The sequence below is a fragment of the Poecile atricapillus genome, chromosome 21 (assembly GCF_030490865.1).
Source record: "Poecile atricapillus isolate bPoeAtr1 chromosome 21, bPoeAtr1.hap1, whole genome shotgun sequence".
NCBI classification, from domain to species: domain Eukaryota; kingdom Metazoa; phylum Chordata; class Aves; order Passeriformes; family Paridae; genus Poecile; species Poecile atricapillus.
This window is the reverse complement of record NC_081269.1, coordinates 4,423,073-4,449,445: the sequence shown is the minus strand read 5'-3', so window position 1 is coordinate 4,449,445 and position 26,373 is coordinate 4,423,073. Positions and strand designations below refer to the sequence as shown.

The 26,373-nt window shown below is 44.6% G+C and overlaps 2 protein-coding genes across 4 annotated transcripts in view; one reads left to right on the top strand and one right to left on the bottom strand.

The window, feature by feature from the left end:
- The window catches only part of NCOR1 (nuclear receptor corepressor 1), a 53,761-nt gene extending 52,804 nt beyond the window's left edge, over nt 1-957 (bottom strand). For both annotated transcript variants that reach the window (XM_058854771.1, XM_058854773.1), the window contains exon 1: nt 808-957. The gene's annotated coding sequence lies outside the window, so the exon portion shown is untranslated. The remainder of the gene's footprint in view (nt 1-807) is intronic.
- Nucleotides 958-1,231: 274 nt separating this feature from the next.
- Nucleotides 1,232-26,373, top strand: part of PIGL (phosphatidylinositol glycan anchor biosynthesis class L) — a 55,593-nt gene continuing 30,451 nt past the window's right edge. Inside the window, exons 1-3 of one of the 2 annotated variants that reach the window (XM_058854780.1) lie at nt 1,232-1,500; nt 2,209-3,086; nt 5,967-6,066. In XM_058854780.1, the coding sequence (XP_058710763.1) occupies nt 2,831-3,086; nt 5,967-6,066 (356 nt within the window). In that variant the 5' untranslated portion in view covers nt 1,232-1,500; nt 2,209-2,830. Of the gene's footprint in view, nt 1,501-2,111; nt 3,087-5,966; nt 6,067-26,373 lie in introns of those variants that run through there. The other variant, XM_058854781.1, reaches the window with a different exon arrangement.

The following is a 26,373-nucleotide window of genomic DNA, read 5'->3' as shown; positions in this document are numbered from 1 at the left end:
CTACTTGCTTACTTGAGTAAGTAAGAAAGTGTCTAACACTGACAGTTTATACATCCACCTGGAATCTTGCCTAACTGCAACCAACTTGGTACCCACAGTTTTTCTAAGTACAGAAAAATCAGCAAGCACGAAGTTCTTTACCATCAAGACAGAATAATTCTAGCAAAAGCCACTTCCACCGTGCCTTGCAGCAGCCCAGAGATGACAGAAGCCGGGGATGTTTACAGGTCCCATATGAATAATTCAGCGTCAGCATCAGCAACAACTCTCCGGCACTGAGAGCGGCCGCGATGCTCCCGCGACACGGAGCTGCGGCCGCAGCACACCCTCAGGAACTACCGCGCTCCTGGCCGACCCTCCAAGGGGACGATTTTGAAGAACTAACCATTTTTTAATTTTTTTTTTTTTTTAAAACTTGCACTTCTCCTGCCCACAGCGCAAGGATGAACACCCAGCACAGAGATGCTCCGGGATTTCTGCAAAAACTTCCCAGCGAGGGCCACCCCTCCGTGCCCAGCCATCCCCCCGCGCACCCTCAGCGTCAATGGGGGGAGAGCCCTGAGGGCACCGGGCACCCCCCGCCCCTCATCCGCCCACCCCCCGCACCCTCGGCGGCTGCCCCATGGGCCCCCCACGGCTACAGCCCCCGGAGACCACAGGGCTCCGTCCCCGTGAGGAGGACGGGATGGCTGGGCCCCCGCCTCTTCCCCCTCCTCCCCCTCCTCCTCCTCCTCCTCCTCCTCCTCACAGCGGAGACGCTCAACCCGCCCCCCCACCACGTCGCCCCGCCGGGCTCCCCGCGCTTACCGAGGCGCGGCGCGGGGGCGGCCCGGGCGGCGGGTGCCGGCGGGTCCCGGCGGGGCTGGGCGGGCGCGGCGTCTCACCTCACCCTCAGCGCCGCCGCCGCCGCCATCTTGCCTCCCCTCCCCCGGCCCCGCGCGCTCCGCCCCCTCCTCCCAGGTCCTGCCAGATACTGAACAAGCTGCGGCGCCGCGCCCCGGTATCTTTCATCCGCCACCGTGGCTCTCCCCTTCTTCAGGCTGTACCGGTGTGGGGTGATGCACCGACAGCAACAGACCGAAAGAAATCACTGAAGAGTGAGGTGGCGGGAGGGTGGAGTGCTATGCACCTTCCAGGACCGCTGGCCGGTGCGGCGGGGAGGGGCTCTTTTCCCCTCCCGCTGAGGGCCGGGGGGGTGCGCGGCCGCCATGAGGCGAACGGGGCTGGGCCCGTGGGGGGTTCCCGGGGCTCTGCGCGGGCTGGGAGCGCCAGGGAGCCCCAGCAGCCCGCTGGCCTCCGCTGGAACGGTGTAAAGTGATAATAACCCTCAAAAGGCCCGGGCCGCGGCCGTGCCAATGAACGCGGCTTCAGGAGCCCCTCACGGGAGCATCGCCCGGAGCCCGTTCGGTCCCGCAGGGCTCTTCCCGCCCCGCCCGCGGTGCTTCCCGCGCTGTCCCTGAGATCGGGCCCCTGCCCCGGCGACGAATGACTTCCGAAAATGTGAGAGAGGTTTAAATCTCTTTAATTGTCTGTTCATGCCTCTTCCGGAATGAGGAGCGTGTAACTCGTTCCCTGCGTTCATTAGGAGTTTCAAATCTGCACGGTGTCGTACGTGCAAATGTGTAACTCAGGATGTGCTAAAACCACAAATTAATCAGGTTTACTATGGGAATGATATAGCATTAGGCAAAATTAGATTACCTCATTGTCACAATTTCCATTAAATGGAGAAGTCGTGCCCACATTTGCAGGATGGGTGCCCACACAATTACTGGTTCAGACTAAAAAAGCTGGGGCTCACCCTGTGGCAAACGGGATCACCCAGAAAACACGTGTTGTACCAAGGGCTGTGTTATTACAGCGGTTAAAAGTGCCACGCTACGGTGACATGGCACATCTCCAGGCTGATGTTCACAGTCTGTAATCCCAACACAAGCCAACGACTCACACTTGGAAGTTAAAGGTGACCAAATAAGAACCAGGGAAGACTAGGCAGGCATACACCTGGTGAGGTCTGAGCTGCTCCTCAGAACTCTTCTAAACTGTATTCACCTTTTATGCTTTAACCCACCCAGCTCCCACACCCCACCATTGCTCTGCACACTTGTCTTCCATATGCCTGTTTGGAAAAGCAAAGCATCCAAGCCATGGTGCATCTGATTGACGGTTTCACCTTTATTTTAATGTTTCCTGTGTCCTGCTCTACAGCTTTCTGCAGTGGTTGGCTTCACTTCTAAACCATATCCAAAAGTTTCCCCCATTTGCAGCCACACTCAGGATAGTCGGCAGAACGTGTCTGAAGATAAACTCCTCCTGCCCTCCTTTTGAGCTTTCCCTTAACCCACATCACAGCAACACAGCAAGGATAAAAGGTACCACACTCTGAAAAGCTCGACTTTTTTCACTATTAATCGCTACTGAGGTACCGGCAGAGTCAGGAAAATACGGCTTTCGCCCAGGGGCACAGCCGGTGTTCAGTGCACACCCTCGGGCCCGGCTCTCGGCTGAGTGTCCCAGGCCTGGCCAGGGCAGGGTCCTGCTCCTCACGGGCGGCCCTGGGGCAGCAATAGCTGGAGACATTTCCCGCGAAGCCCTGGAGCGGCAGAAGCAGGACTCGTTTCCCGGGAGCCCCAGAGTGGCACGGCCTGGCCCCGTCTCTCCGGGAGAGGCACAGGCCGGGCCCCGTTTCCGCGGCAGCGGCCAAGCGGCCCCGCCCCGAGGCGGGGACGAGAGTGCCCTGAGGGAGCGGGGGGTGGGACCCTTTTGTTCGGCGGAACCTTCGTGCCGCGGCTGGCGTTTCCTGGCGGTGCGGCGGCGCGGGGCGGTCGCCATGGCAGCGGGCCCGTGGTGCCTGGGGACGCCGGTGGCGCCCGCGCTGCTGCCGCTGCTGCTGCTGCTGCTGCTGCTGCTGCTCGGGGGCGCGCGCCGCCTGCGCCGGGGCCGCGCGGGGTCCCGCGGGTGCGCGCGGGGCGGGCGCGCGCTGCTGGTGACGGCGCACCCCGATGACGAGGTCATGTTCTTCGCCCCCGCCCTGCTCGGCTTGCGCAGCGCCGGGGCCGCCCCCGCCGTGCTCTGCTGCTCCGCAGGTGAGCGGGGACCACCCACGCACCCCTCCCTCCCCCCCCCCCCCCCGTGGCACGGGAAGGCCGCCGTGATGGTTCCCCACGTGTGTGGCCTCGCGGGGTGGAAGGTCCCCGACTGTGGGGAAACTGAGGCACGGTGCCGGCCATCGCCCGCCCTTCCCCGTCCCTCGCCTCCCCTCTCGTGACGGGACAGAGGGGAACGTGATCAAATTGAAAGTTGCAACACTGAGGCGCTTAAAAATTGCATGGCGGTGTAGTGGGCTGTGAAAGGTGCTCTTCAGCACGGCCTTTTGGCATCTCCTTGTAATTCTGTCGTCTTGCAGAAGACTTGTTTGGATGTCGCTATACATTCACTGTAACACATCTAAAAATAGCACTTGCATTGCAATCCGATCATGGAACAATAGCCCAGAAGGGAATGCGAGGCCGTGCTGTCCATCAGTTGACCTGGAGGCAGCATCGATGTGTCTCCATTTGCTGCAGACAAATGTTTGTTCTCCAGAATGTCTGGGGAGCTGCCTCAGCCTGTGGGGTCTGTGTCAGTGCTGCTTTAGCTTTTCCTCAAATCACTTTTTCCTGAGTCACTGGTGTAATTTAAGCTTGTTTGGGGGTTTTTTTGTGCTTGATGGAAAAATGGAAATCAGAGTATCCCTTTGTAACATCCTCTTACATATTTTAGGACTGTTATCTGCCTCTTCTGCCTTATCTTCTCTGGACTAAACAACCTGATTACTTGCAATCTTCCCTCATGGATCATGTTTTCTAAATCTCTAATCATTCTCATCACTCTCCTTTGGACTCTTCCATTGGTTCATGTAATTTTCGGAAGGGCAGCGATGACAAATTGTGAGCAGCACTGCTGCTGAGGCCTTGCTGGGGCTGAATAGAGTGGAAAGATTCTTACAGGCTGCACTGTTTGCCCAGAACAAGAACTTTTCATGGCACATGACACTTTTGTGTTCTTCTTGTGATCTGCCAAAGCTGCAGATTGTTCTGCAGAACTGACACCTGGGCAGTTTTTCCTTTGTTCAGGTTTCTGTGCATGTTAAACAACCTCATTTGAGTTGATCTTTCAGACCATATTGCAGTACCAGAATTCTTACACTGAGAGCTGCTTAGCTTTGGGAAAGAGCCCCCTGTGCCTTTGGCAGCTCCAGTGAGTTCATTGCCAACGTTTCTGTCATTTCCAAAACTTTCTCTCCTGCCAGAACGTCCAGGAGAGAAGACAGGGATTAAACTATTGAAGTCCAGTGGTTTGGTGGCTTCACTGATGGCTCTGCACCTCCTATTCAAGATTTAGTGCAGAGCTTTCATTGTCTGCTGAGGGACAGAGGTCTGTGCGTCCCATTTGGCTTCTCCAGAGCTGTGGGGACAATGCTGAAGTGCAACTCTGCCATTTCAGTTTTGGGGACTAATACATCTTTACTCCTGATCCAGTGGCATGACACATTCAGTGTGTTTGATGTTTCCTTCTAGGTACTTTCTCACTTGTAGGGAAATGTAGGGGAGAGCACCTTTATGAGCTGAGAGGTTTTTACTTTAAAAGCCTCTGATTAGTCTTGTGGGTGATTCATATGGTTCATCCTCTCATTGTTTGAGTGATTGATGATGACAAGTGAGTTGATCAAAGACACTGCAAATTGTTAACACCGAGACAAAATCATTACTTAAAAACCAGTGTACTTGCAGTTTTCAGTTATCAATCAATTTGACTTAGAAATGAGTTAGAATTACAGCACTGGGAAAAGGAAATCAGTCTTTGACACACTGAATAATCTTAGATTGAATTAATAACTCAGTCTAAATGTGCTTTGGTCTCTGTAGTAGCTGGCTCTATATTATTAGTGCTCCATGGATGAGGTCCAGCAGCATCAGCTATTCAGCTGGTTTTGCTCTCAACAGCTGCCCATTTTTTCTTGTTAGCATTGACATATTTCTGATGTCCTGACACATTTCTGCAGCTGTGGAGCTGTTTCTTTGAGCTCAGCAGAAGTCAGATTTTTTTGAGAGCAGTGAGACTGTTTGGATAAAGGATCATCTGCAGTCTGCTGTGACACTGCACTGCAGAAAAAGCTGTTACCTTCCAGCACTGTGTTGGTAATGGCCTGGTAAAAATCAGTCTGAAATGAACCCTCTTGTACTCAGTCATTCCAGACAAGTTGCACACTTCAGTTCATTCTGCTGGAGCTGGAACTTGCAATCCAAGTTTCATCCCACAGTCACTGTCAGTCTCCCAAAGTCATTCAGTCACAGGCTGTGGGAAGAGGCTTTTTTTTTCCTAGTTACTCTTTCCTTCTTTGAAAATTTTACAAAGCTCACTAGTGATGGCTCAGATTGTGACACTGTTCCAGAGAAAAGCTAGATTTAGATGACTCACACCCACAACAATAAAACATTCTAGTGTAATTCAAGACAGCTGACTACAGACTTGAATCACACATTAATACTCAACTGTATTTTTTTTCATTTTATTGCTTCAAAGTTAAAATTGAGTTGCAAGTATTGCCCTGCATGGAGCACTGTTCTGAAAGGGGCATCACAGCTCTGGCAGGGACTCTGCATGGTTGATGGCAAGAAAAAATAAGGGAATGTCAGGGCAAGGTGAGAAGAAAATAATTCAGTGAAGAAGGAGGCAATGTTTTAAGATAATGAATCCCATTTCCCTGTAAGTTGTTGATCTCTTTTACAACTTTTCCCAACTGTCTTTATCTTGATTAGGTTTGCTATCTTCTTTTGCCTCTCTAAGTTTTTGCAATCTTGCCATGTCAGTTCCGCCATAATTTTCTCTGTGAATGGAACAAGGAAGAAGATACTGAACTGTTTGGACCCCTTGATGTCAACCTAAACTGAGATAGATGGTGTTGCTGTGTTTGCTCTTTTCAGGAAATTATTACAATCAAGGAGAGATTCGTAAGAAAGAGCTGGAACAGAGTTGTTGTGTCCTGGGGATTCCTGCTTCTGATGTCACAGTCATTGATCACAGGTAACTGGTTTTCCTTTCCAGTAGAATTCCACTGCAGTTTAAAAGGGAGTTGAAGTTCACTTCAACATTCAGGAGAGCTGATTGTGTCATTCTAAAAAGCCTTGAGGAGTCTCAAGAAAGACAATATTAGATATTTTTGTTAATTCTTCTCATAAATCTAATTAATGCAAAAGACAATTCTTTACGGGGATCACAATTCCTAGGTGAAGCTCTGTTCATACAGCATTTAGAATAATGATAACCACACTTCTGGGGTCTGGCACGGTGTGTCTGGGCAGCATGATCACATTGTGTTGTATAACAACTTGTTGCAGTGTTAGACAAACAGAAATTCTCTGAATTGCATGGGGCAGGTTTGTCTGTAGGTGGTTTTTGTACAGTTAGTGTGGAACTGTATTATACTTACAGTCTACTTTAGTCCTGGATAAAGAGAAAAGTGAACTGCAGTACTGAAGACAGTCCATAATAACATGGCAGTAAGATTCTTCAAAATTAAGCCATGCAAGATTTGTTTTTCTAAGGTGTGGTTGGTGGTTTTCTTTAGCTGTGTGTAGCTGCAGAGGTGGGTGACAGAGCTGACACTTCTCTGTGCAGGAACTCTCTTCTGGGAGGGTGATTTAACACTTTGAATCAGTGAAACTTGGAATTAATGTCGTTAAAGCCTCTTAAATTGCCCAATCACTGTCTGTGTATAAGATCTGAATGAGACACTGATTGCTAGGAAACACGATACAAGTGGTTGTTTCACTTGTAAACAGCTATCACACAGCCCATAAAGAATATTTCTGTTTATGAAGAAATAATAGCAACATATTGATTTAAAACCACTCCAGCTAGAAGAGTCAGAGTTGGAAAAAATCTGGCTCCAGGCAGGCCCTTTTCCCATGACCATATTTTCCCTTGAGCTAAGGCAACAGAAACCACAGTCCAGAATATGAATCTTTTTCAGTTCTTTGCTTTTTTTAGCTTTAGGTTTCTCTCCAAGTTTTCAGCTTGCTGAGGAAAATAGCATAGAAGTTGTTTTTCCTTTGGAATGAAAAGAGATGTTTCCATTCAGTTCTCATGAACTGGCTTTAACTAACTGCAAGTTTTGTAGTACAAGCATATGAACAATGCCCAAAACATTCTGGGGAGGAATAAGGAAAAAGCTGCTTAGCTTTGCTAGGCATAAAGTCTGCTCAATGAACCATCTTTTGATGTTAACGAGCCCTGAAGCCACTTGGCCTTTTATTCTCTAAAGCAATGTGAGTTTGGTTGGTGAGTGATGCAAGTTCTGATGCTGCTCAGTCACCCCACACATACTACCCAGGAAGCTGCTTGATGTAAGTCAATCTTTGGAAGGTGAGGGCCATTTCAGAGAAACCTCTTGGCTGATGCATCTTTCTTACTTTATTATTATTGCACACATTTCTGTCCTGATCCGTGATTCCCCTCTGTGAAGGCAGTGCCTGAAATGACAGAGCCATCCCATTGCCCAGAGCTGGGCTGGAATGTACGTCGTTGTTCCAAGAAACAGGTTTAGATTTGAGGTCTTTATCTCTGAGTGAGATTGCTATGAGATAACTGTCAAATCCTTCAACTTTGCTGTGCATTCAGGGGGTAAATGAAGTGAAGTTCTTGGTGACTTTTGCTCCCAGCTTGTTTACGTAGCGAAGTGTGTTTACAGTGTATTATTTACTGTACCATAACTCACCATGTGCATGCTCTTTATGAAAAACAGATGTGGATCAGGTGTTAGCAAACTGGTAGAGGATCAGGATTGATTTCTAGACCACACTGAATTTTTAGTATAGCTGATTTTTAGATACTGTTTTCCAGTGGTTTAGACAAAACACCAGGACTCAGGGTTCTTGAAACTTACTCGAAGTTCTTGGATTCCCTAAGGTCAATAGTTTTTCTGTGTCTCTTAAGACTTACGTAATTTACAGTTTATACAAAAATATTTGCTGGTATGGCATTATGTGGAACTGTTAAAGTAATTCACTATTTACCACTAGATTTCAATGTAAATTCGTGCCTACAGAATACTGCTCAGGAGGCTGTTCCTCCTTAGCATTTTAAGATCAGAGCCCTTTGGCTCTTTTGTTCCTTGTTGAACTCTTCAGAAGACAGTTTGCTATCAATGTAAAGAAGAAGCACATTGCTCTGGGAGAGCTGCTTGGCCTGCTGCCCATCTCCCATTGCTTACACAAACACTGCATGCTTTACATTAGCTTTGTGTTTTGGTAAGGAAAGCCCAAAGGATTGCAAGGTCTGGATCTGCTCCAGCCATTGTAGTGTGGAGCTGAGTCATGCTGCTTCCTCTTTCTTTGTGTGATCTACAAGTGAGTGAGTAGAATTTGCAAGATGTAAAAGGGGAAATAGATTTGCAAAGCCAGGTGATTGATGTGCTCTATCATCTCACTGGGCAGGCAGGTATAAAATCAACATGACATTTGGGACTGTGTGTGAACGTGTGAAGAGAAAGCTTCAGTCAGCCTATGGTGAAATCTGTGTGCTAAAGGCCAAATCCTTAAGCAGTGCCTTGCCTTAAACAAAGCCTCTCTCAAGTATATCCAGGATTCCCAGAAGGACCAGTTCAGTCTTGTGAAAAATGAGGTTCACATATTTTTTACATAAAATTTAACAAGTTTAATAGGAAGACAATTAGGAGATAGAAATAAAGTAAAATGTACAAAATATGGCCAGGTGCCTCAGCATTCAGCTGAGGGCACACCTTACTAACAAAGGATTGTCCCTTAAAAACAGAACTCTACTACATATTCATAAATTCTCATACATAATTCAAACATTCCTCGTAAGTTTTAGATGTTTCTTTGTTTAGTTTTTAACTTGCCCCGCTTCCCAACAGATCAATCTTCTTGGCGCTGCTGGGTTTCACAGTCCCTGATAGCAGAGGTGCAATAAATTCCTCCTTTGGAGGACTTGGAGAACTGCTGTCTTCATCTGGATAAGATAATCTAAAAATGCATAGGGGTTTTCTGGCTATCTTTTTCAGTCTCTGGGTTATATAAACAAAAATAGTTTTTGCTTTAATAACATTCTACAGCCTAATGTATTTTATACCACTATTTCTAAGTTTTATCAATAACAGAAATAGAAGGAACTATATTAATACAACAAAGTTTTCTAACCTTATACATATAAAATTTATTTTAATATTTGCGAAAAGCCAATAATATAATATGTATCTATAACAGTCTCTATCACACAACTTCTGTGCCTGGGTCCTTCAGGAACTGTGTTTGATATTATCATTGTGTCTGTTATCTCACTTAAAGGCAACTCAAATGTGCACAAATATGGCCCCAAACTGTACCCACATTTCAGCCCCAGAGATCTGAGATGACTACAAATTTCCTGCAGAAAAATTCTTTGCTGTATGGGACATGTCCAGGAGTGGGAAGGGCAGGAATGTCTGGGCATGCACACATGTTGCAGACTAATTTAGATTTGAGCTCTGGACTCTTCCAGCTTTTGCCTAGCACAGGTCAGGCACCAGATTTGCGGAGGTGTCCCCTGAGCTGCCATGTCATTACCACAGCTCCCACACTGCACCAACCAGCTGCATTTAGGGGAGAAAATTCCACAATCCACTTTTGTTACCATTCCCACACAAGCCTTAACACTTGGAGCAGCCCACCTCAGAACTTGGGCTTGTGATGTTCAAAGTTAACTTCTGGACTGTCACAGTTATTCCTGCTGCTGGGTAAGGGAGGAGTAGCAAGAGAGCGAGTTCTGAAAGATAAAAGTCACTTCATTAATTATATAAATGTTAATGTAAATTCTGTGCTTTGGGTGTATTTTTATCATCTTATTTGCTTCAACAGTAGAATTTCCTGTGAATTAAGCTCCCATTTATGGTGGGCACATCTGCCAATGCAGGCTGTATATTAGTCTGGAACATTGCACATAAACAGGAGATTTCTGAGCTGCCTTCACTTTCTGAAGAGAAGCAGATAAAAGGAAGCCCAAATTATTCTTTTTTTCTAATGTGTGTTTTGGGTTCATGGAAAGATAAATATCAGATGTTTTACTGCAGATTCTGAAGCTTTTCTACACAGTTGTTCTGGACAGAAAGTAAAACCGACTATTTGCATCTTTAATATGACAGAAAATATTTGGCCCAAGTTTGCGCTGCAAAGAAAATAATAGCTGAGATCTGTGTAAACTGGAAAATTTTCCATTCACAATCGGATGCTTACGGCAAACAATGTTACATCTCTTTCCATGTCTCCATGGAAATTGCACTCCCTTTGCTTTTTTATTATTATTATTGTTTCACTGAAGTCCAAAAGACACTGCACAGGAGAGAGGATGTCTGCCCATGCACTATCACAGGCTATTTTTATCAGGCTGCAGAGAGGCTCAAAATCTTTTTTACATTTTTTAGGTAATAATTCTGTGCTGTTGGACTCTTTTTTTCCTCCTATAAGATGAATAGGCTTTATTGCACTTCTTCATACTTAACTTCTAATGAACTTCCTCCCATGACCTCTCCATGACAGAGAAATGAGTCTGTAGGGTCATGGGAAAAATATATCCTTAAGTAAATAGTGTGTGTCTGGTTGTGGTGATCACAAAGATACAGAAACACTCAGACTCTTCAGAGAACAAAATATATCACTGGAAATCTGAGCCTTTTTATTAGAATTTAGAAGCCCAGTCATTACGTCTATCCTATTGATCCAGTTTGGATTTGCTGTCCTTGAGTTTATTGATGGGAATGTGGGTGCTGAGTGCACAGAGCTGTGGGATTCTAAAAAATGTGATTATCTTATGTGTTTCTATCACAAAGGTGATATTGTTCTCTAATATTTCTTCTCTCCTGTTCAAATGTTTCATATTTTGGGATCAGTAGTTAATAGTTTTAATTCTGCAGGAGTAATTGTGGTAATGAGTTACATTTTGTCTTCCGAAGTTCCCTGTGGTATCATAGTTTGACATTTTATTTTATTGCTAATTCTAAAAAGCTGATCTGTGTGCTGATTAAAATTGCTGCCATGCTTTATTCTGGAAGAGCTGCGTATTTCAGGAGTGGGTGATGGGATTTTCTTCATCTTCCTTATCCCAGCAATGCTGTAAAGGCCTTTTTTTTTTTGCAGAATTTTCTGTAATTAAGAACGACATCTGTGGGACCAGAAATCTGACATGTAAATTGATCACATGCTCAGTGTCTATTGCAGGGAAATCAACCTACGTCCCTTGAATCAGCCAAAACCACTCAAAATCATCCTGAACACTAACAAGCTTCATCATGACAAGAAGGCACTTTGTCAGTCACGTGGGGATCTTGATATTCATCAGTCTGTAGCCAAATTTCATTTCTGTTTAGTGTAATTCTGGAAATGAAAATTGTTTTCTTTCTGAGGAGACAATAAAAGATTTGGCCACCTATTTTTATTTACATTTCTAAATAGATATTTTTTTCAAAATGCTGTCCCATGTGGCAGTTCCTGCTGGCATTTTAGGATCTCAGAACACTTTATAAAAAGAATTATATCAAAGTCTGCCTTCAGGCATCTGCTTTTATAAGTGTTGCTCTATGCAATAATTTAAGAGGAAATTCTTCTGGGGGTTGAGCTCTCTCACAGCCCTCCAGGAAAGCTGCTGTCTGAAACAAAGCCTTGTATTGCACCAAGTTAGGTTTAGCTGTTTTGTCCTAAGTTAGATATTTTTGCCAATAAGGAAATCTGCCTTTTTTTTTCCCTGGGACTGCCATGAACCAGGTCATTCCTCAGCTTTCAAGCAAAAGGAACTTCCTTGCTGTCCATCAATGGGGAAGGGGAAAAAGATCCTTTCAGTGCCAGAGGGCCACATCCCCTGGATGCCCTCAGCAGGGCAATGAGCAATGGTACCTTTGGAAACACGCAGGAATTCTCCCTCAGATATCAACAGAGACCTGTCACAGCACATCAGGGAAGTCACAGCAGGGATTGATTGAGGGGAAGAGCCTGGCCAGTGAAGCTAAGGGCTCAGAATAAATGCAGGGGGAAACAAAGGAGTATAGCTACAGGACAAAGTGGTTTATGGAAATCAAATCAAAATACTCTGCACTGAAACTTATACTTGGAATTCTCAAGATGATTTTAGCAGAATAAAAACTATGAAATACTGATCTCAAAACATGTAAGATGAGAAGAGGGATCCCAGCCATTCCCTGAAGCTGATGAAAGTTTGATTTGACTTAAAAACCGTCATCATTGCTAAGCTTATGGTAAGAAAAGAAATAAAGCTGTGCATAATGGCTGCGTTTCAGGAGTCTGGGGCTGAAGATAGGAACATGCGGGAGAACAGGAAAATCCATTACAAGGATTTTTTTCTTTTGTTCATTCTTAGTTCATTCAGAACTGCCTTTTACTATTCTTTCATGAATGATTTTTGAAAGTCCTCCACATAAATTGAAGACAAGCATCATCTTCAGAGCAATGAAAGCTCCAAGGAGCCATCCTGGATTTGCAGATGGTTCTTGTCCCAGCTTTACTGTCTCCTGGGAACACAGTTTTCCTGGCTGGGAGCCATTCTGTCACTAGAACACTTGTGTCCAAGCAGAAGGAAGTATCTTTGGGTTTGCTGATTTCCTGTTAAAACATTTTGAGTCAACTTTCTTTGTGGTTCCAGGAAGCTATAGAAAGATAGAGACTTTAGATTAAAGCTATTTCCAGCAGTTATACCCAGGAGTCCCTTTTTAAGCATAGCAAACTACAACAACCTCTTTATTTTGCTGGTTACACGTAAAACAATTCAGTGTGTTTTGCCAACACTGACCCTGAGGAACTAATGGAGAATGACAGGCACTTTCCTTTTGCTTCAGAGGTTTCCCTGCTTTGATAGCCCAGCAAATCTCTGTTGGTCCCTCATTTGAACCTGCAGCTGTCAGTTACAGGCAGACACAGGTCTTTTTTCAGAGAAATGCTTAACTCTTACCCTTAAAGAGTAACAATTATATCGAATAATCATAGCAAGTTAATCAAAAAGGAGGAACAAACAGAAAAAAATCTATCAGGGATTCTGCTTAAGCTTTTGAGTCTCTGCTTTCCTCCAAGCTTACTCAGGGAAAATATATTCCTGTTTCTGCTGGGAATGCTCTTAAAAGCCTTCTCACAATAATGGATTGGGCGTTAATGCCTTGATCACAAGAACTGTGCTGTTTCTTTGTGGTTTCTCATAATCTTATTCTCACTGTAGCTACAGGAGAAAATATGAGTACCTCAGTTAAAGTAAATCTGTAAGATCTGAGGCTGTGACATGCTTTGGAAACATTATCCTTTGCATCTGCAATGGACTTGCATTTTCTGCAGGTAATTACTGTACTGGAAAGCAGAGGAGGGGATTTGCAGTCCCCCTTGGGCAAACTCCTCTTTGGGATCCAATCTAAAGGATTTCAGTTCCATCAGTTCTAATGGGGCTTGGCCATTGACTTCAGCACACCCAGGAATTGTCACTGAAACAGTCAACAAGAGAAAACAAAGTCTTGTTTGAAAAAAAAAAAAAGTTGGTATGGGGAAAGTTGGAAAGAGAACTGTGCAATGGGTGTTGTGTAAAATGTGTTTTCTCTTAATGACCTTCCAGTTCAGATTGGCTCTGTTTACATACAAATCAAAAACTGGTTTGTCTCCCTGCCAGCACAGCAAAGCTCAGTCTGGGACCTGAGTTTCCAGCTGTATCTTTTGCCTCTGACATCCTCCCAGTAATAAAAATTGTGTGGCTGGGATTTGGCTGGAATTGCAGATGATGTGTGAGCCAGAACTGAGTTCAGCCTTCTCTTCTTCTGCAAGACAATAGAAGTTAAAGCTTGTGTCAATAAAAAAAGCATATACAACTCCTAACCCCTCAGGGGGCAGATATGATGAATAAGATGCTCTTTTTCCATCATCATGTTTCTAACCCTGACCAATGTTAGTTGTAAGTCTGGGAACCCAGACTTTTGTCTTCCTGGTTTCCAAGGTGGAGCAGAAGCTTTAGTGTTGTTCACCTGTGAAGATGCAGCATCCTGAGAGCAGATATAGTTCCAACAACCTTTGTAGTGTTCCCTAATCCAGGTTTTTTGTTCTTCACTTCAAACTCCCTGGAGGGTACAGTGTATTAAGTGTTGTCTTTGCTGTGTAAGCCTTAACAGCTTCCCTGCAGAGACTGACAAAGTGACAGAGATGGGAACCTCTTCTCAGGTGAAGTGGCATTGCTGACATGCCTTGTAGTTGTCACTTCCCTTTTCCTTCTCTTTTCAAACGCTGTTGTAGGAAACTCTGGAGTTGTTCCAGGTCCTGGGTGCTGTCTGGATGTAGGCAAAGCTCTCTCAGTTCATACAGGAGAAACAAGTGATTGAATTATTCAGTGCAGGGTCTTTCTTACAGCAACTGAAAGCTCTGGCTGCACTCAGCAATTCCACTTGTAGATTGCACATTGGTCACCTCATTGTAAAATACCCATTTGTAGAGCTCTATAGCAGTTTTTAATCTCCACTCTTCTGTTAATAAAACTACCTTTGACAAATGACTGAAAACTCCTCCAGCTGCCAGTGTCAGTGTGAGCCAGCAAAGGTGCTCTCAGCAGTCTGGAATCTGTGGCTCCCCAACTGCTCCTACCTGACTGCAGTGGGTTCTGCTCTGCAAAAGCAGCATGATCCAGAGCTGCCTTTGGAAGCATCCTACAGCCAGAGAATTCCCATTTGTATTTTCTTGGCTGAGTTTGTTGTGACGTGCCCCGTTATTTTTGCATTCTGGTTGCATTTTGAAGCTCCCCCAGGCATCCCTTCAAATGAAACATTGCATCACTGAGGAAGTGAAGCCATTACATGGGAACGCTTTTGCCAGACGCTTGGAGCAAACACAATCAGCTCTCATCTTCCAGAAAAAGACTTGCAAGTTGAAATTGCAAAATTTGGGAGGAACAATGGTCCTTTCTTGAGTGGTTTGATGCAGGTTTTAAAAAAGCTGAGCTGTGCTGTTGTTTTTTTGCCACATCATGAATGAAGGTTTTATATTTGTATGGAAGAAATTTTACAAACAAAGGAGTTGGAGCACAGAGCTTCAAAATCCTTTGGAAGGAAGAGACTTCTCTGCTGTAGTCTGCTAAGGTCTCTGACCTTCTCTGGGGCTTACTTTCATCCTGCAGTAACTCTCCCTTTTTGCAGAGCTGTGGGGATGGAGCAGTTGCTGTTTCTCCATTCTCATGGTGTAAGATGCTGTATGAGTGTTGAGAATCATTATTAGAGTTTTCCTTGCTAGTCAAAGGGTTAATTTTGAGATCTGATTTAGGTTTGGCACAGGAGAAGGGGAGACAGAGGATTTTGTTCTGCAGGAAACTAGGTCAGCAGGTTTTTATTATCGTGCTCTACAGCCCAATGTGGTTTGCATTTAGGAATGAACTCGGCTGACACAGTGGATGGTTGCTTTCCCCTTCCCAGGATGCAGCCTCAGACACTGCTCCACACATTACAGCTTCCCCAAATGGAATGAAAGGCAAAACTCAGCTGAAGAAGCTCAGGCCATTGTGAGTTTGTCAGTTATCTTTTCAGAGCATTCTGTCAGGAGTGCTCAGGAACACGGGATGAGGTGCAAGATGTTTTGGAGAGGAAGAACAATAGCACTGGAATATTTTCAGTCACTGAAGTGCATTGGAATCACAGAGGTCTCCATTGCTTTTACACCCCATTGGCTGCTGATTTTTGTTACAGCATGTGACATTGTTTGGTTTTTGTTTGGATCTGGTCAGATTCTGATCTTGGTCCTACCAGTGTAAATTGGGAGTAATATTCTTGCTTTTTTTGAAGATCCTGCTGTGTGTGGCTGAGATCACTGTGTGGTCCTGCAGATAACCTTTAGGGGGGAAGTTTTCCATTGAAACTTTGGATCATCATGACTGATGAAATATTTGAATAACCTAGAATCTTCGTCACATGTCCCAGGTTTCTTGGCTGTATCTTCTGTTGTGTATTCTCTTCTCAGGCAACTGAGAATACCTCTCTGTTCTTTACCTCTGCCTGTTGGAGACCAAATTGTGGCAGACACATCTATATTGGACAATTCAGGCTGCCTTTCTTTACGGATTATTTTGACTTTACTGATGAGAATCCAAGCAGTTATAACTTTAAAAAGTATTCCACATTCTTTTGATTGTAAGGATCAGATGAAGGTGGTGGAGCTTAAAAAGATTTAAGGTGGATCTTAAAAAGGTGTTACCAAAAAGTTTGGTAATGCCTAGGAAAATTTTTGAGTATAATAGGATTTCAGGCTGAGCATCTATTTCCAGTTTTATGCCTTGTTGTTTTACAGACTTTAATGTGGGTTAATGGCTTTTGAGCATAATAAAACCATCTAATTCGATCCCGTTCTACTCTTAATTCAGTTCTGGCATCAAGAAACCCAGACATTTTTGCAAACCAAGTTTGGCTTGTAAGGCTGAACAAGGAAAATACAGGCAATACTGGGAAGAGCAGACAGCAATAGGTTTGCCAGCAGTTCCTGGAAATAATGGAGTTTCACAACCATTGCCTGCAGATTGGGCATTTAAGGAGGAAAAAAAAAATCATTGTGGCTTGCATGGATAGAATAATGAGAATGCGAAGTCTGTTGAGAAAGTTTATTATGGTAAAAATTCAGATGCCATTTTTGGGTTTAAACCAAAGAGCAGCGTATCAAATGCCTCAGAATGATGACAGCATAGAAATAACAGAGGTCAGAAAATTGCATATGGTCTCTCCTGGATTGCATTTAATGCTGTGGTAGGCTATACGTTTTAATTGTCCAATTTTGAATCTCTATAAAACAGTTTCAGCTGCAAGAAATGTGCTCACAGAATCATCTTTAAAATGTGAACATGTTAAAGAGGGATGAAGAAAGGAGGTGTTTCTGCAATACCCTTGTGCACTTCCCCTGCTGTGACTGAGAGCCAAGAAAATGCCAGCGTGTGTCAGAATGAGAGGCAGTGATAGGACTTGTAGCAGGCAGACACGTCCTCACAATAAACAGCAGAGCTGAGGCAGCATTCTCAAAATTGCCTCCTGCATAATGAAACGGAGGAGTTGTGGCAGAATCTCCACAGCTTCATTCAGAGTTGGCAAATTATTTCATTCAAATTTGCAGCAACTTGGGAAATGTCATTGTGCTGCTGGAAGACTTGGGTTGTGTTTCCTAAATTGAACTAAGTTCACTTGAGCTCTCAGCTCAACAAATGAAACATGAAAAACCTCTCTTTCCCCTGCAGTGGCTCTCCAGAATGTATATTGTATCTCTTGAGGCTGGCAGCCATGTGAAGCCTTCAGGATGTGACTCTTAGGATAAATATGTTTGGTCATTCTTGCTGTGAATAGAAAAAGGTAAAATCTTGTATTTTTGTAAAAGCTTGTTCTTCCCTATATGAATTGAGAAAACATCCCAAGTCGTTAACATGCTGGAGCTGTCACTGAAAATCCAGTAGCTTCAGGGTTGAACAGAACTGTTAATAGAGCTCAGAGATGCCATGTGTGTGAAACGCATGCTGCTGAATATTTGTGCTCTTTCAAATGGATGAACTCGAGTTCCCAGACTGCAAACAAGGGGGGTAATGCAGAGGAGCAGCTCATGTGTGTCAGCAAAGGAGCAGATGCTGGCAGGAGACTGGGGGATAAACAGATGCCAGGAAATGCTGGTGAAGGGAATGAGCCATTTGTGCCAGTCTGGGAGCTCTGCTGCAGAGAGGATGCAGCCTGCAGATTTAAGTAGGTTATGGTGTTCTCCCCTATGGCTGGGGCTAGAGGCCCGGCCAGTTAAATGCAGAGTGTCACTTTGTGGTCCAAACATCAAAAAATCATCTTTCAGAGAGCGTGGCTTCAAATGGATGCATTCCTTTTTTTGTTTTTAAATGTAACCCTATCTTTACCAATTAAAGTAACTATTCAATGGTTAGAATACGATCTCTGAGCTATGAACACAGATCCTGTTTATCCCTTTTGTGGGATAAAATATATTTAACCTTGCTGGATTTGTAGTTACTATTCCTTCTTCATGTTTGACGTGGTAATTAAATGATAGCTGTTTACAGCTGGGAGCAGGGTGACAAGAATGGTGCTCTTTGTTCTGCAGAAAGCAGGGAGCTGTGCCAGGTATCCTGTATCTGTTTCTCAAACTCAGGTAATGTTCTCCTGGGACAATCCCAGTACCAGGAGAGAGGGAACAGCAGTATTTGTAACATGGCTGCTCACTGCCAGTCTTTTCAGAGAATGGGAATCAGCTGATTAATTTTATTGACAACTTATTGCAAGCAAAAAGTGCCAGGCTGTAAGAACTGGTGGCTGGCAAAGGCCCCCCACAGTAACTCTCACACCAGGGTGTTTTTGTACTCTTCATCATTCCTGCAAGTTGATTGCTTGTGTCTGCAAGAAGATTACTGCCCACTGTAATACAATTTCTCGTCTCTTTCCTTAGATGCCAATAAGAATATTAATTAGAACTGGGCTAAAAATGTGTTAGTATTTAAGGGAGATATAACTTTACAGTTCTGCTTCATCTCTTACTCCACCCCAATCCACTTGTTGTGCTCAGTCTTCATGCACCTTCTGCTGCTTAGCCCTCTGTACCTGCAGGGAGGTAAGGAAGGACTTTCTGTCTTCATCCTCATACATCCTTATTCCAGGAGAATGTGTGAGTTCTGGCAAGAGCAATCTGGAGCCAGCACAAGATGTTGGGTACAGAACACACTCAACACCCCCTTCCTACATTGGCTCACTATGGGGCCATCACACAGCTCACAGGTGCTCTCTGCTTCTATAGCAGCTCTAAGACTGAAGTAATTTCCAGCCAGGCTTGGCAGTTGGACTTTCCCAGTGATCTGTATAAACCAGAAGTGTCTTAGGAGGTTTCCCAGTTGCACCATCCTGCTTTTGGTGTTTACAGCTACAGTAACTAACTTCTGACATTTATACCCAGCTGGTGCTCTGATTGCTGAGTTCGGTGCCTGTTTGCACATGGGGCCTTCTGATAAGGCAGGCATTTGACCTTTCTATTCTTAACCCATTAACATTTAGAAGAGTTGCTCTCCTCACCTCTGAGGCTGTGTTTCTCCCCCTCCCCCCAAACCCCCTGTTCCTGCCAGATAAGATTACTCCTGGGTTATATATTGATCTAAAGGCAGAGTGCCAAATGCAGCTCACACCAGTTCAAGGGCAAACACTGAACTCACTGAGTGAGTCCTCATGCTCAGCTCAGTGGGAAGGAGATCACCAAAGGCGCTTTTTGCCCTCTCAGCAGAACCTGGGGACAAGCACAGGGGTCTCAGTTCTTTATTGTACCATTAAAGGATCAGCAGTAGGACCAGCCTGGTTTGCTGAGGCTGCACCTTTGTACTCTTTCCTCTTCTCCCTCTGCCTGTGAACAGCTGAATGGGTTGAAGGGATCCTTACACAGGATTATCACACACTCATTTGCTTGAGGCACTGTATTCAGGAATCTGAGCATGCAAATGAGAGCCAAGAGTCCTTTGTTTTAAGCCAAGCCCAGCTCAAGGAATGCTGCACGATGTCACTTCACCTGTGCATGTTTATTTCCCAGTTTTTGAATATTAGACAGATAGACCTGACAGTATCAGCTGAATGTCAGACAGAAAGGAGCCTCTTCAGGTGTTGTTTGAGAGTATCTTGTTCTAGTTCAGTATCTTGGTGTAAAATACTTGGGAAACTGCCACCAGAATGATGAAGGAAGTGGAAAACAAGCCTAATAATGGATGTTAAAAATCCTTGAGCTATGTGCTTTATCCATGAGAAGATTTTATGGTCGTAGAGGAGGACCAACACCAGGAAGAGATTTGGTGGGTGGGGTCTGTTGAACTGTTACGTGCATTTTGTATGAGAATAATGACCATAGTGGTCCTGCTGGCTTTAAAAACCTATGACACTACAATCAGTCACAAGAATTAAGTAGCCTGATTTTCCCCTGTTAAACCAAAAGCTACTGGAACAGCATGGAACAAAATTTATGGCAATTATTAATATTTTATTATGTTAAATTAAATGGTTTAAAATAAAACACTGTGATTCAATGTGCATTTATGACCATCTGTACCAAGAACTAAGATTCATATATTCTTAACATGGTAACTTACATGAAATTAAAGGGGCAGGCACTGTGCTTTTTCCTGGCACTGTTTAAGAGAAAGTAAAGCCACAGAATGGATGGAGTCCTCTCACTTAGCACTAGACTATTTTAGAGTGAGAGACTCCTTTTGAGTTGTCTTATCACTCAGTAATTCAGAGCTGAGAAGCTCATTCAAAACTGAAGGAGGAAATCCTTTTTCATCTTGTGGTCTGAATAAAAATAGATGTGAAAGTCTGTTCTACTAATTTTTTAGATGCCTCAACAGCATGTGTGATCCAAACCCAACTGTTTTATCTCCCTAACTACAGTTAATATTATCTTTGTTTACTGCATGTGTTAGTTTTTAATACTGTGTTTTGATAAGCTTTTCAATTATTTCTATAAATTCTGATATAATTTACCCAGTTGTTTGGAAACAATTATAACATACTCCTATGATTTGGAGCTCCAGCTTCCATCTCAACTCAAAATTGCGCAAGCCATGACTAAAAGTTCATTTAGTGAGAACTCCATCCCTGTTAATACAATAAACTGGAGAAATTAAATTCTGTCCTTAGAGAGAGAGTTGTTTTAGAAAGAACTAAATCACTTATTTAAAATGAGTGGGCTGCAGGAAGTAGGTAGGAATTTTGCTGGCTTGGCCCATTTTCTGTGTGGCACTGTCACTGTTGTGTCACCAACACTCCCTGGCTCTTAGAGCAGGGGAGGGACAAGGCCCGAGGTTGGGAATGCTCCTTCCAATTCTTTGAGTCCTGTTTTACAGAGCTGTTTTCCCTTATTTTTATCCCATTACAAATGTTATTTTGATGGTATGAGGGATGGCCAAACCAGCAAAGGCTGACTGCCAGTGTGCAATGGCATCCCGACCCTTTTCTCCTGTGTGCACTGTAGCCCACATAGCTGATGAAAAGATATCTATGGATAAATATACATATTTTAAATGTTTAAATTCAGGGATGTGTGTGACATCAGTTTGCCAGATTTGTAAGGCACACAGTCCATGAGGGTTTATCCCCATCTGCAGTGGTAAAGTGTGGCCCTGGCAGTCAGCACAGGTGTTAATAATATTACGAGTTTCTGTGTTTGTCAGGTGGAATTGCCATTGTAGGCTTGGAACACCTTGATGGAAGAGATTGTGTGATGCTTTTGTTTGTGCTAGCATGTCTGGCTGTGGTGCTGTCTTTTTTGGTTGATGAGGTAAAAACATCCACTCCAGGATGTGTATAGGCTCAGGCCAATGAGTGTTCCACTGCCTTATAATTGCTGTAGGGTGCAGATTTACAACAAGAACAAATACAGTGACACACACCTCTGGGTATACTCAGTGGACTTGTCTGTTTGTGATAGCTTGCCCCACTGTTTTAAGAGCAGCTTTTGCCTCTGGGGTTAATTTTCTAGGGCAAGTTAATTTTGGATCACCTTTTAGGAAATGAAATAAAGGTATTGATTGTGAGTTGGTGTCCAGTTTTTCTTTTTTGAGGGACCACTGTGGTACCCTCTGACTAATAATTCTTGTAGGATGAAAATTAACAATGACAATAAACACTGTAATACAGACTGGAAGCTCTTGTGCATATATATAAATCAGGTTTTGTTTTAAGTTCGAATGCCTGAGAGTTCAAGTAGAGAAGTTTGCATTTTTCACCAGGGTTTGTAGTCTGAAGCTCACACGTGTTGGGATGGTGTTTGACAGGAGTGGTGCTGGAGCTGGTGTCTGGTGAAGGCTCTGCTTGTCTGTGTGAAGATGTCGTGTTTCTGTGTGCTGTGTGGGTGTTTGTGAACACTGTGAATGCTCTGGTTGTAGCTGTGTGGGTGTTTGTGAACACTGAGAATGCTCTGGTTGTAGCTGTGTGCGCTGGGTGTTGTCCCGGGGCTGGGGTCTGGGGCCGGCATGCTGCTCTGCCTCTGGGGCACTTCCGGGTTTGGAGATTTCACATGACGTCACCTCGGGCCCCGCCCCCGCAGTGAGGCAGGGGGCGTGGCCAGTGGAGTCGTGGGCGTGGCTTCTGGGCTGAGCCAATCAGCTTCGGGCAGGGGCGGTCCGGGCGTTTCCATGGAGCCGAGGGGCGTGGCCGGCTCCGGTGGCTGAGGGCCGGCCCTGGGCTGAGCCATGGCCGCAGCTTCTGCCGCTGAAGTGGCGGCGTTTTCCCGCTCACCACGGCGGATCCTCGTGGCACCGCAGCTCGGGTTGGCCGCTGGGTATTCTGGAATCATGCTGCAGCACGTGCTGGGCACTGGGCACAGCGTTCCTTTCGGCTGCGGCGGTGGCGGCACAACCCGGGACCCGCCGTTCCTCTCTGCTCCGCTGCTCGGCGGGGTCCAGACACGGCAGGGTTGGGACATTTCTGTGGGCATGGCATGCTGCGGTTTCTGTGCCCGGTGGGGTACAACCTGCTCCCCAGGCTCTCTGCCTTGGCGGAGGTGTAGAAAACAGCACTCTAGAAATCAGCTCTGGTGAGAGGGGTGCATTTAGAGCAGCTGTTTGGTGGTGCCGCTCGCCACGGGGGCTTGGAAAGGTGTTCCAAGCTCTCTCTGTCCTCTCCAGGGCTCTGTTCCCGCTCTTCAGCTCAGCATTTATCTCTTTCGTTGTGTTAAAAATAAGTCTCCAGGGTTTTAAAACTTTTGTCGCATCTTCATCTCCCTTTGAGACTGCTTTAAGAATAGAATGTCCGGTTCGTTCCCATACATTTGTATCAAAAGCCGCCTCCTTAGTTGTGTCTAAACCGTGGTTCTTTGCCCACGTTATTAAAGCTAATAATTTTTTTTATCATATTCTAATCCCATTTCTTGTAAAATTAGCGACCACACTTTCAGAAGTGAAGGTGGTTGAGTGGATATCCAGCCTCCCATAGCCCTGATGAGTATTTTCTTCTATATGTATGGGTAAGTCCAGAAACTATTCTGGATTTTCAGCGATTTTTTGCTGCAGACAGCTTTCCTCACTGTAAATTTTTTGGACGGTTTTTCTGCCTCTTAATTCAGCTTTTCACTGTAGATTTAGGCTCTACTCGCCTCTGTCTTTATCCCAGCTTTTTGCTGTATCTCAGGCTATTCCTGCCTGGTTTTTTTTTTCCCCAGCTTTTCACTGTACCCCAGACTATTTTTCCCGTTTTTTCCCAGCTTTTCACTGTCTTGGACAGGCTTTTTAAGCTCCATGCCTGTCTTTCCCCCTGCTCTACTCACAGGAAGGGCTGTGTCTTCACACATGGGGTCACCACTTGTATAGTGCGGGTCGTGGGTGGGAGACAAAGATCCACATGTGCTCCAGTGCTCATCAGACAAAACAGCCTCGTTTATTATTCAGAACTCACTTAAATACTCAATTCAAATTTCCCAGGCTAGAAAACCATTGGCTGATATTTCTTTCTCTGCCCAGCGTCCTGGCCAGTGGTGTGCAGTGGTTCAGACATGAATTAGGCTAGCTAAATTAGATTTGTGTTATGGCTAGATTGACTTTGTCCAGTCCCGACCAGCTGTACTGTAACAATACTGCAACAGGTGAGGGTGGGATGGACGAAGGTGTGGGATGGGTGAAGGTGTGGGATGGGTGAAGATGTGGGATGGATGAGGGTGGGAGGGGTGAGGGTGTGGGATGGGCGAGGGTGGGAGCTGCTCAGTGCTGATGCAGCAAGACTGCTTATCTCACAAGAGCTAATTATGCCATTAGAGTGCAGATCTCTGCACCTCCCTTCTTTGTGAGCTTTATACATGTTCTGTGTGGTCTTGTGTGTGTCTGAGACATGCTCAGAAAATGTTAATTTTTATGTTAGCAGCAGGTCACCAGAGAAAAGTGCTTCAGAATACTCAGACTTGCAGGACAGCACCAAGGTCAAGGTACTTCCTAACAGCTCAATAGAATCTCCTTTAGTAATACCTAATAAACTTCCCTGGCTTCCTGGCCTATTTACAGTCCTTGTCTTTACCCCTAATCCATTTCAGAAGTTGTGTTTCCATTTAGACTCAGAGATTGCCCTGCAGGACGTTTGTCTCAGCACACAGGGACAGCTGTGTTGACAGTCTCAGTGGCCTCGGGGCATTACAGCCTCTCCATAATCAGATGAGACCTGTACATGCTTTAGTGCCTTCCAGTGAACTGAAACAACCTTTGTCTGCTTGGGATAATGAAGGAAGTGACCACCTTCAGGGGTTTGGCTGTCATTTTGTGAGACATTCTAAAGGATACACAAACTGCAAAACCAAGTGAAGGTCCAGGAGTCAGTGTTACTGTAGTAGTTCATCAGGCAGCATGAAAAAAAAAGATGGTTTGATGTTGGAAAATACATACAAGAAATGCAGAGGATTCAAAGTTGTAAAATTATGTTGAGTAATTTTTTATTATGTAATATCTATCCCCTAGATCCCTATCCAGTGTTAACCATTGTACCTAGGTATTTTCTAAAATGTTTCTTTTTTCTTCCTTTGTACTGTGTGGCAGAGATAAATATGCAACTCCTTCTATTTGAGGAATACTAGGAGTTACTGGTAACAAGAGTAGATAAAATTTAGACATAAATGGCATTTTTCAACTGCTGGCACACCATTTAACATGCAGTTTGCATAGCAGTAGCAATGACCAAATCCCTGTTGAACACTAGCCAAGAGAATCCATCAGCGTGTTTTATTCATGTGGTGTGACAGTGCAGTTAACTCAAGTCTGTATTGATTCTGTTTATTTCAATTTAGAGAACATCTCCACTGAGCATTCTATGTAATAATTATTCAGACAAGGAGCAACATTTAGAGCTGACAGCCAAGCATAGAAATACAAATCTTTTGCAAAACATACTGTCATGCTGCTTCTGCAGGGAGAACAGGTCAGACTTAAACAGAAGCAGATTCTGCTGTCAAGATTTTTGCTGAGATTGCCTTTCCTCCAGCTCTGTTATGATTATATCAGGGCATCATTTGTTTTAGTCTCCCAGATAATCTCCACAGCTGCATTACTGTACAGAGAGAGAGAAAAACAGGGTTTAAAAAACACTGAGTAGGTAAAACATGCACTTTATATTGTAACTAGCAGTCTGTCAGTGAAATTCTCGATATTGACACAGTGTAAATAGGCGTTTATAACTTGATCCTGAGATCCCAGGGAGTGTGTTGTTACTGATAGATACAGATTCATGGTGCAGAGTGCCTCGGAAGTGCTGGAGTAGTTGTCCCAGGGAGGTGCACAATCAGAATTGTTTGAATGCTTAGACAGGCCAAAGGTTGTGAACGTGAGCTTGAGGAAGTCCACTCAGGGAGGGAACCTACAGTAATTAGCTCTGCCACTTGTTGCAGTTGTTTCCTTCTTAGGATGATTAAGTCACACTGATCTGGTCAACCCAGGTCAACCACAACATTACCAAGACAACAAAGTAAAAACTCTGGTTACTGCCCTTGAGTGTTGCACAGCCCATGCAGCGGCTCACAGATCCCTGCTCCAGCTTTGTCCTGGTGCTGGAAAGGTGATGTGCTGGGACACAACCTCAGCTCCTTGAACAAACTCTTCATACAACTGGAGTGTTGTTCAGGGCTCCTCAGCAGCAACAACCAAGGTGGATGAGATACTCAAAACTGAACTGGACACACTCCATCCCATAACAGTGTCCCATTGAAACATCCCTCTGTAACAGTCCCAGTTCCTGCCTGCCAAGAATTTACTTAACATCTACTGTTAGACTGGAAGGGGTGGGGGAAGGAGAGCCCTTGCTATCATTAAAAGGAAAAGGGAAAAAAAAAAAAAGTCTAATCAAATAAATCCCTGTAGTTCATTTCCTCTTATGAGCTCTGTGCTCTGTAATTATATTACCAAAGAAGTCTTTCTTCTCTGAGTTCACGTGAAACCTTAATGGTTTTATTCCCCTTGGCCCTAGTTCAATCAGTATATATGAAATGACAAAGTTTTCCAGTTCCAGTGTAAACTTGAATTAGAAGGTGGTGGGTGCGGTACTTCAGATTAGAGCAAACTATTAAAAAAATCAATTCCTTAAAGGACACTTGCTAGGTTGGGAGCACATTTAACATAACCCCCACTACCAAGTAGGAATTTTGTTTGAAAGAACCCAGCCCCACCAACAGAGTGCCAGCAATGCAGAGTTCCCAACACACAGCAGCTGTGAATAGAACAAGATGTGCTGTTAGCAGGTAAGTGATGCTGGCAAATGGTTAAACACATTTAGGTATTTTTGTAAAATGAGTAAAAGAGTGTAAAAGATACTCAGTACCTCAAAGAAGTCAAGTGAATTTTACTTGTTTG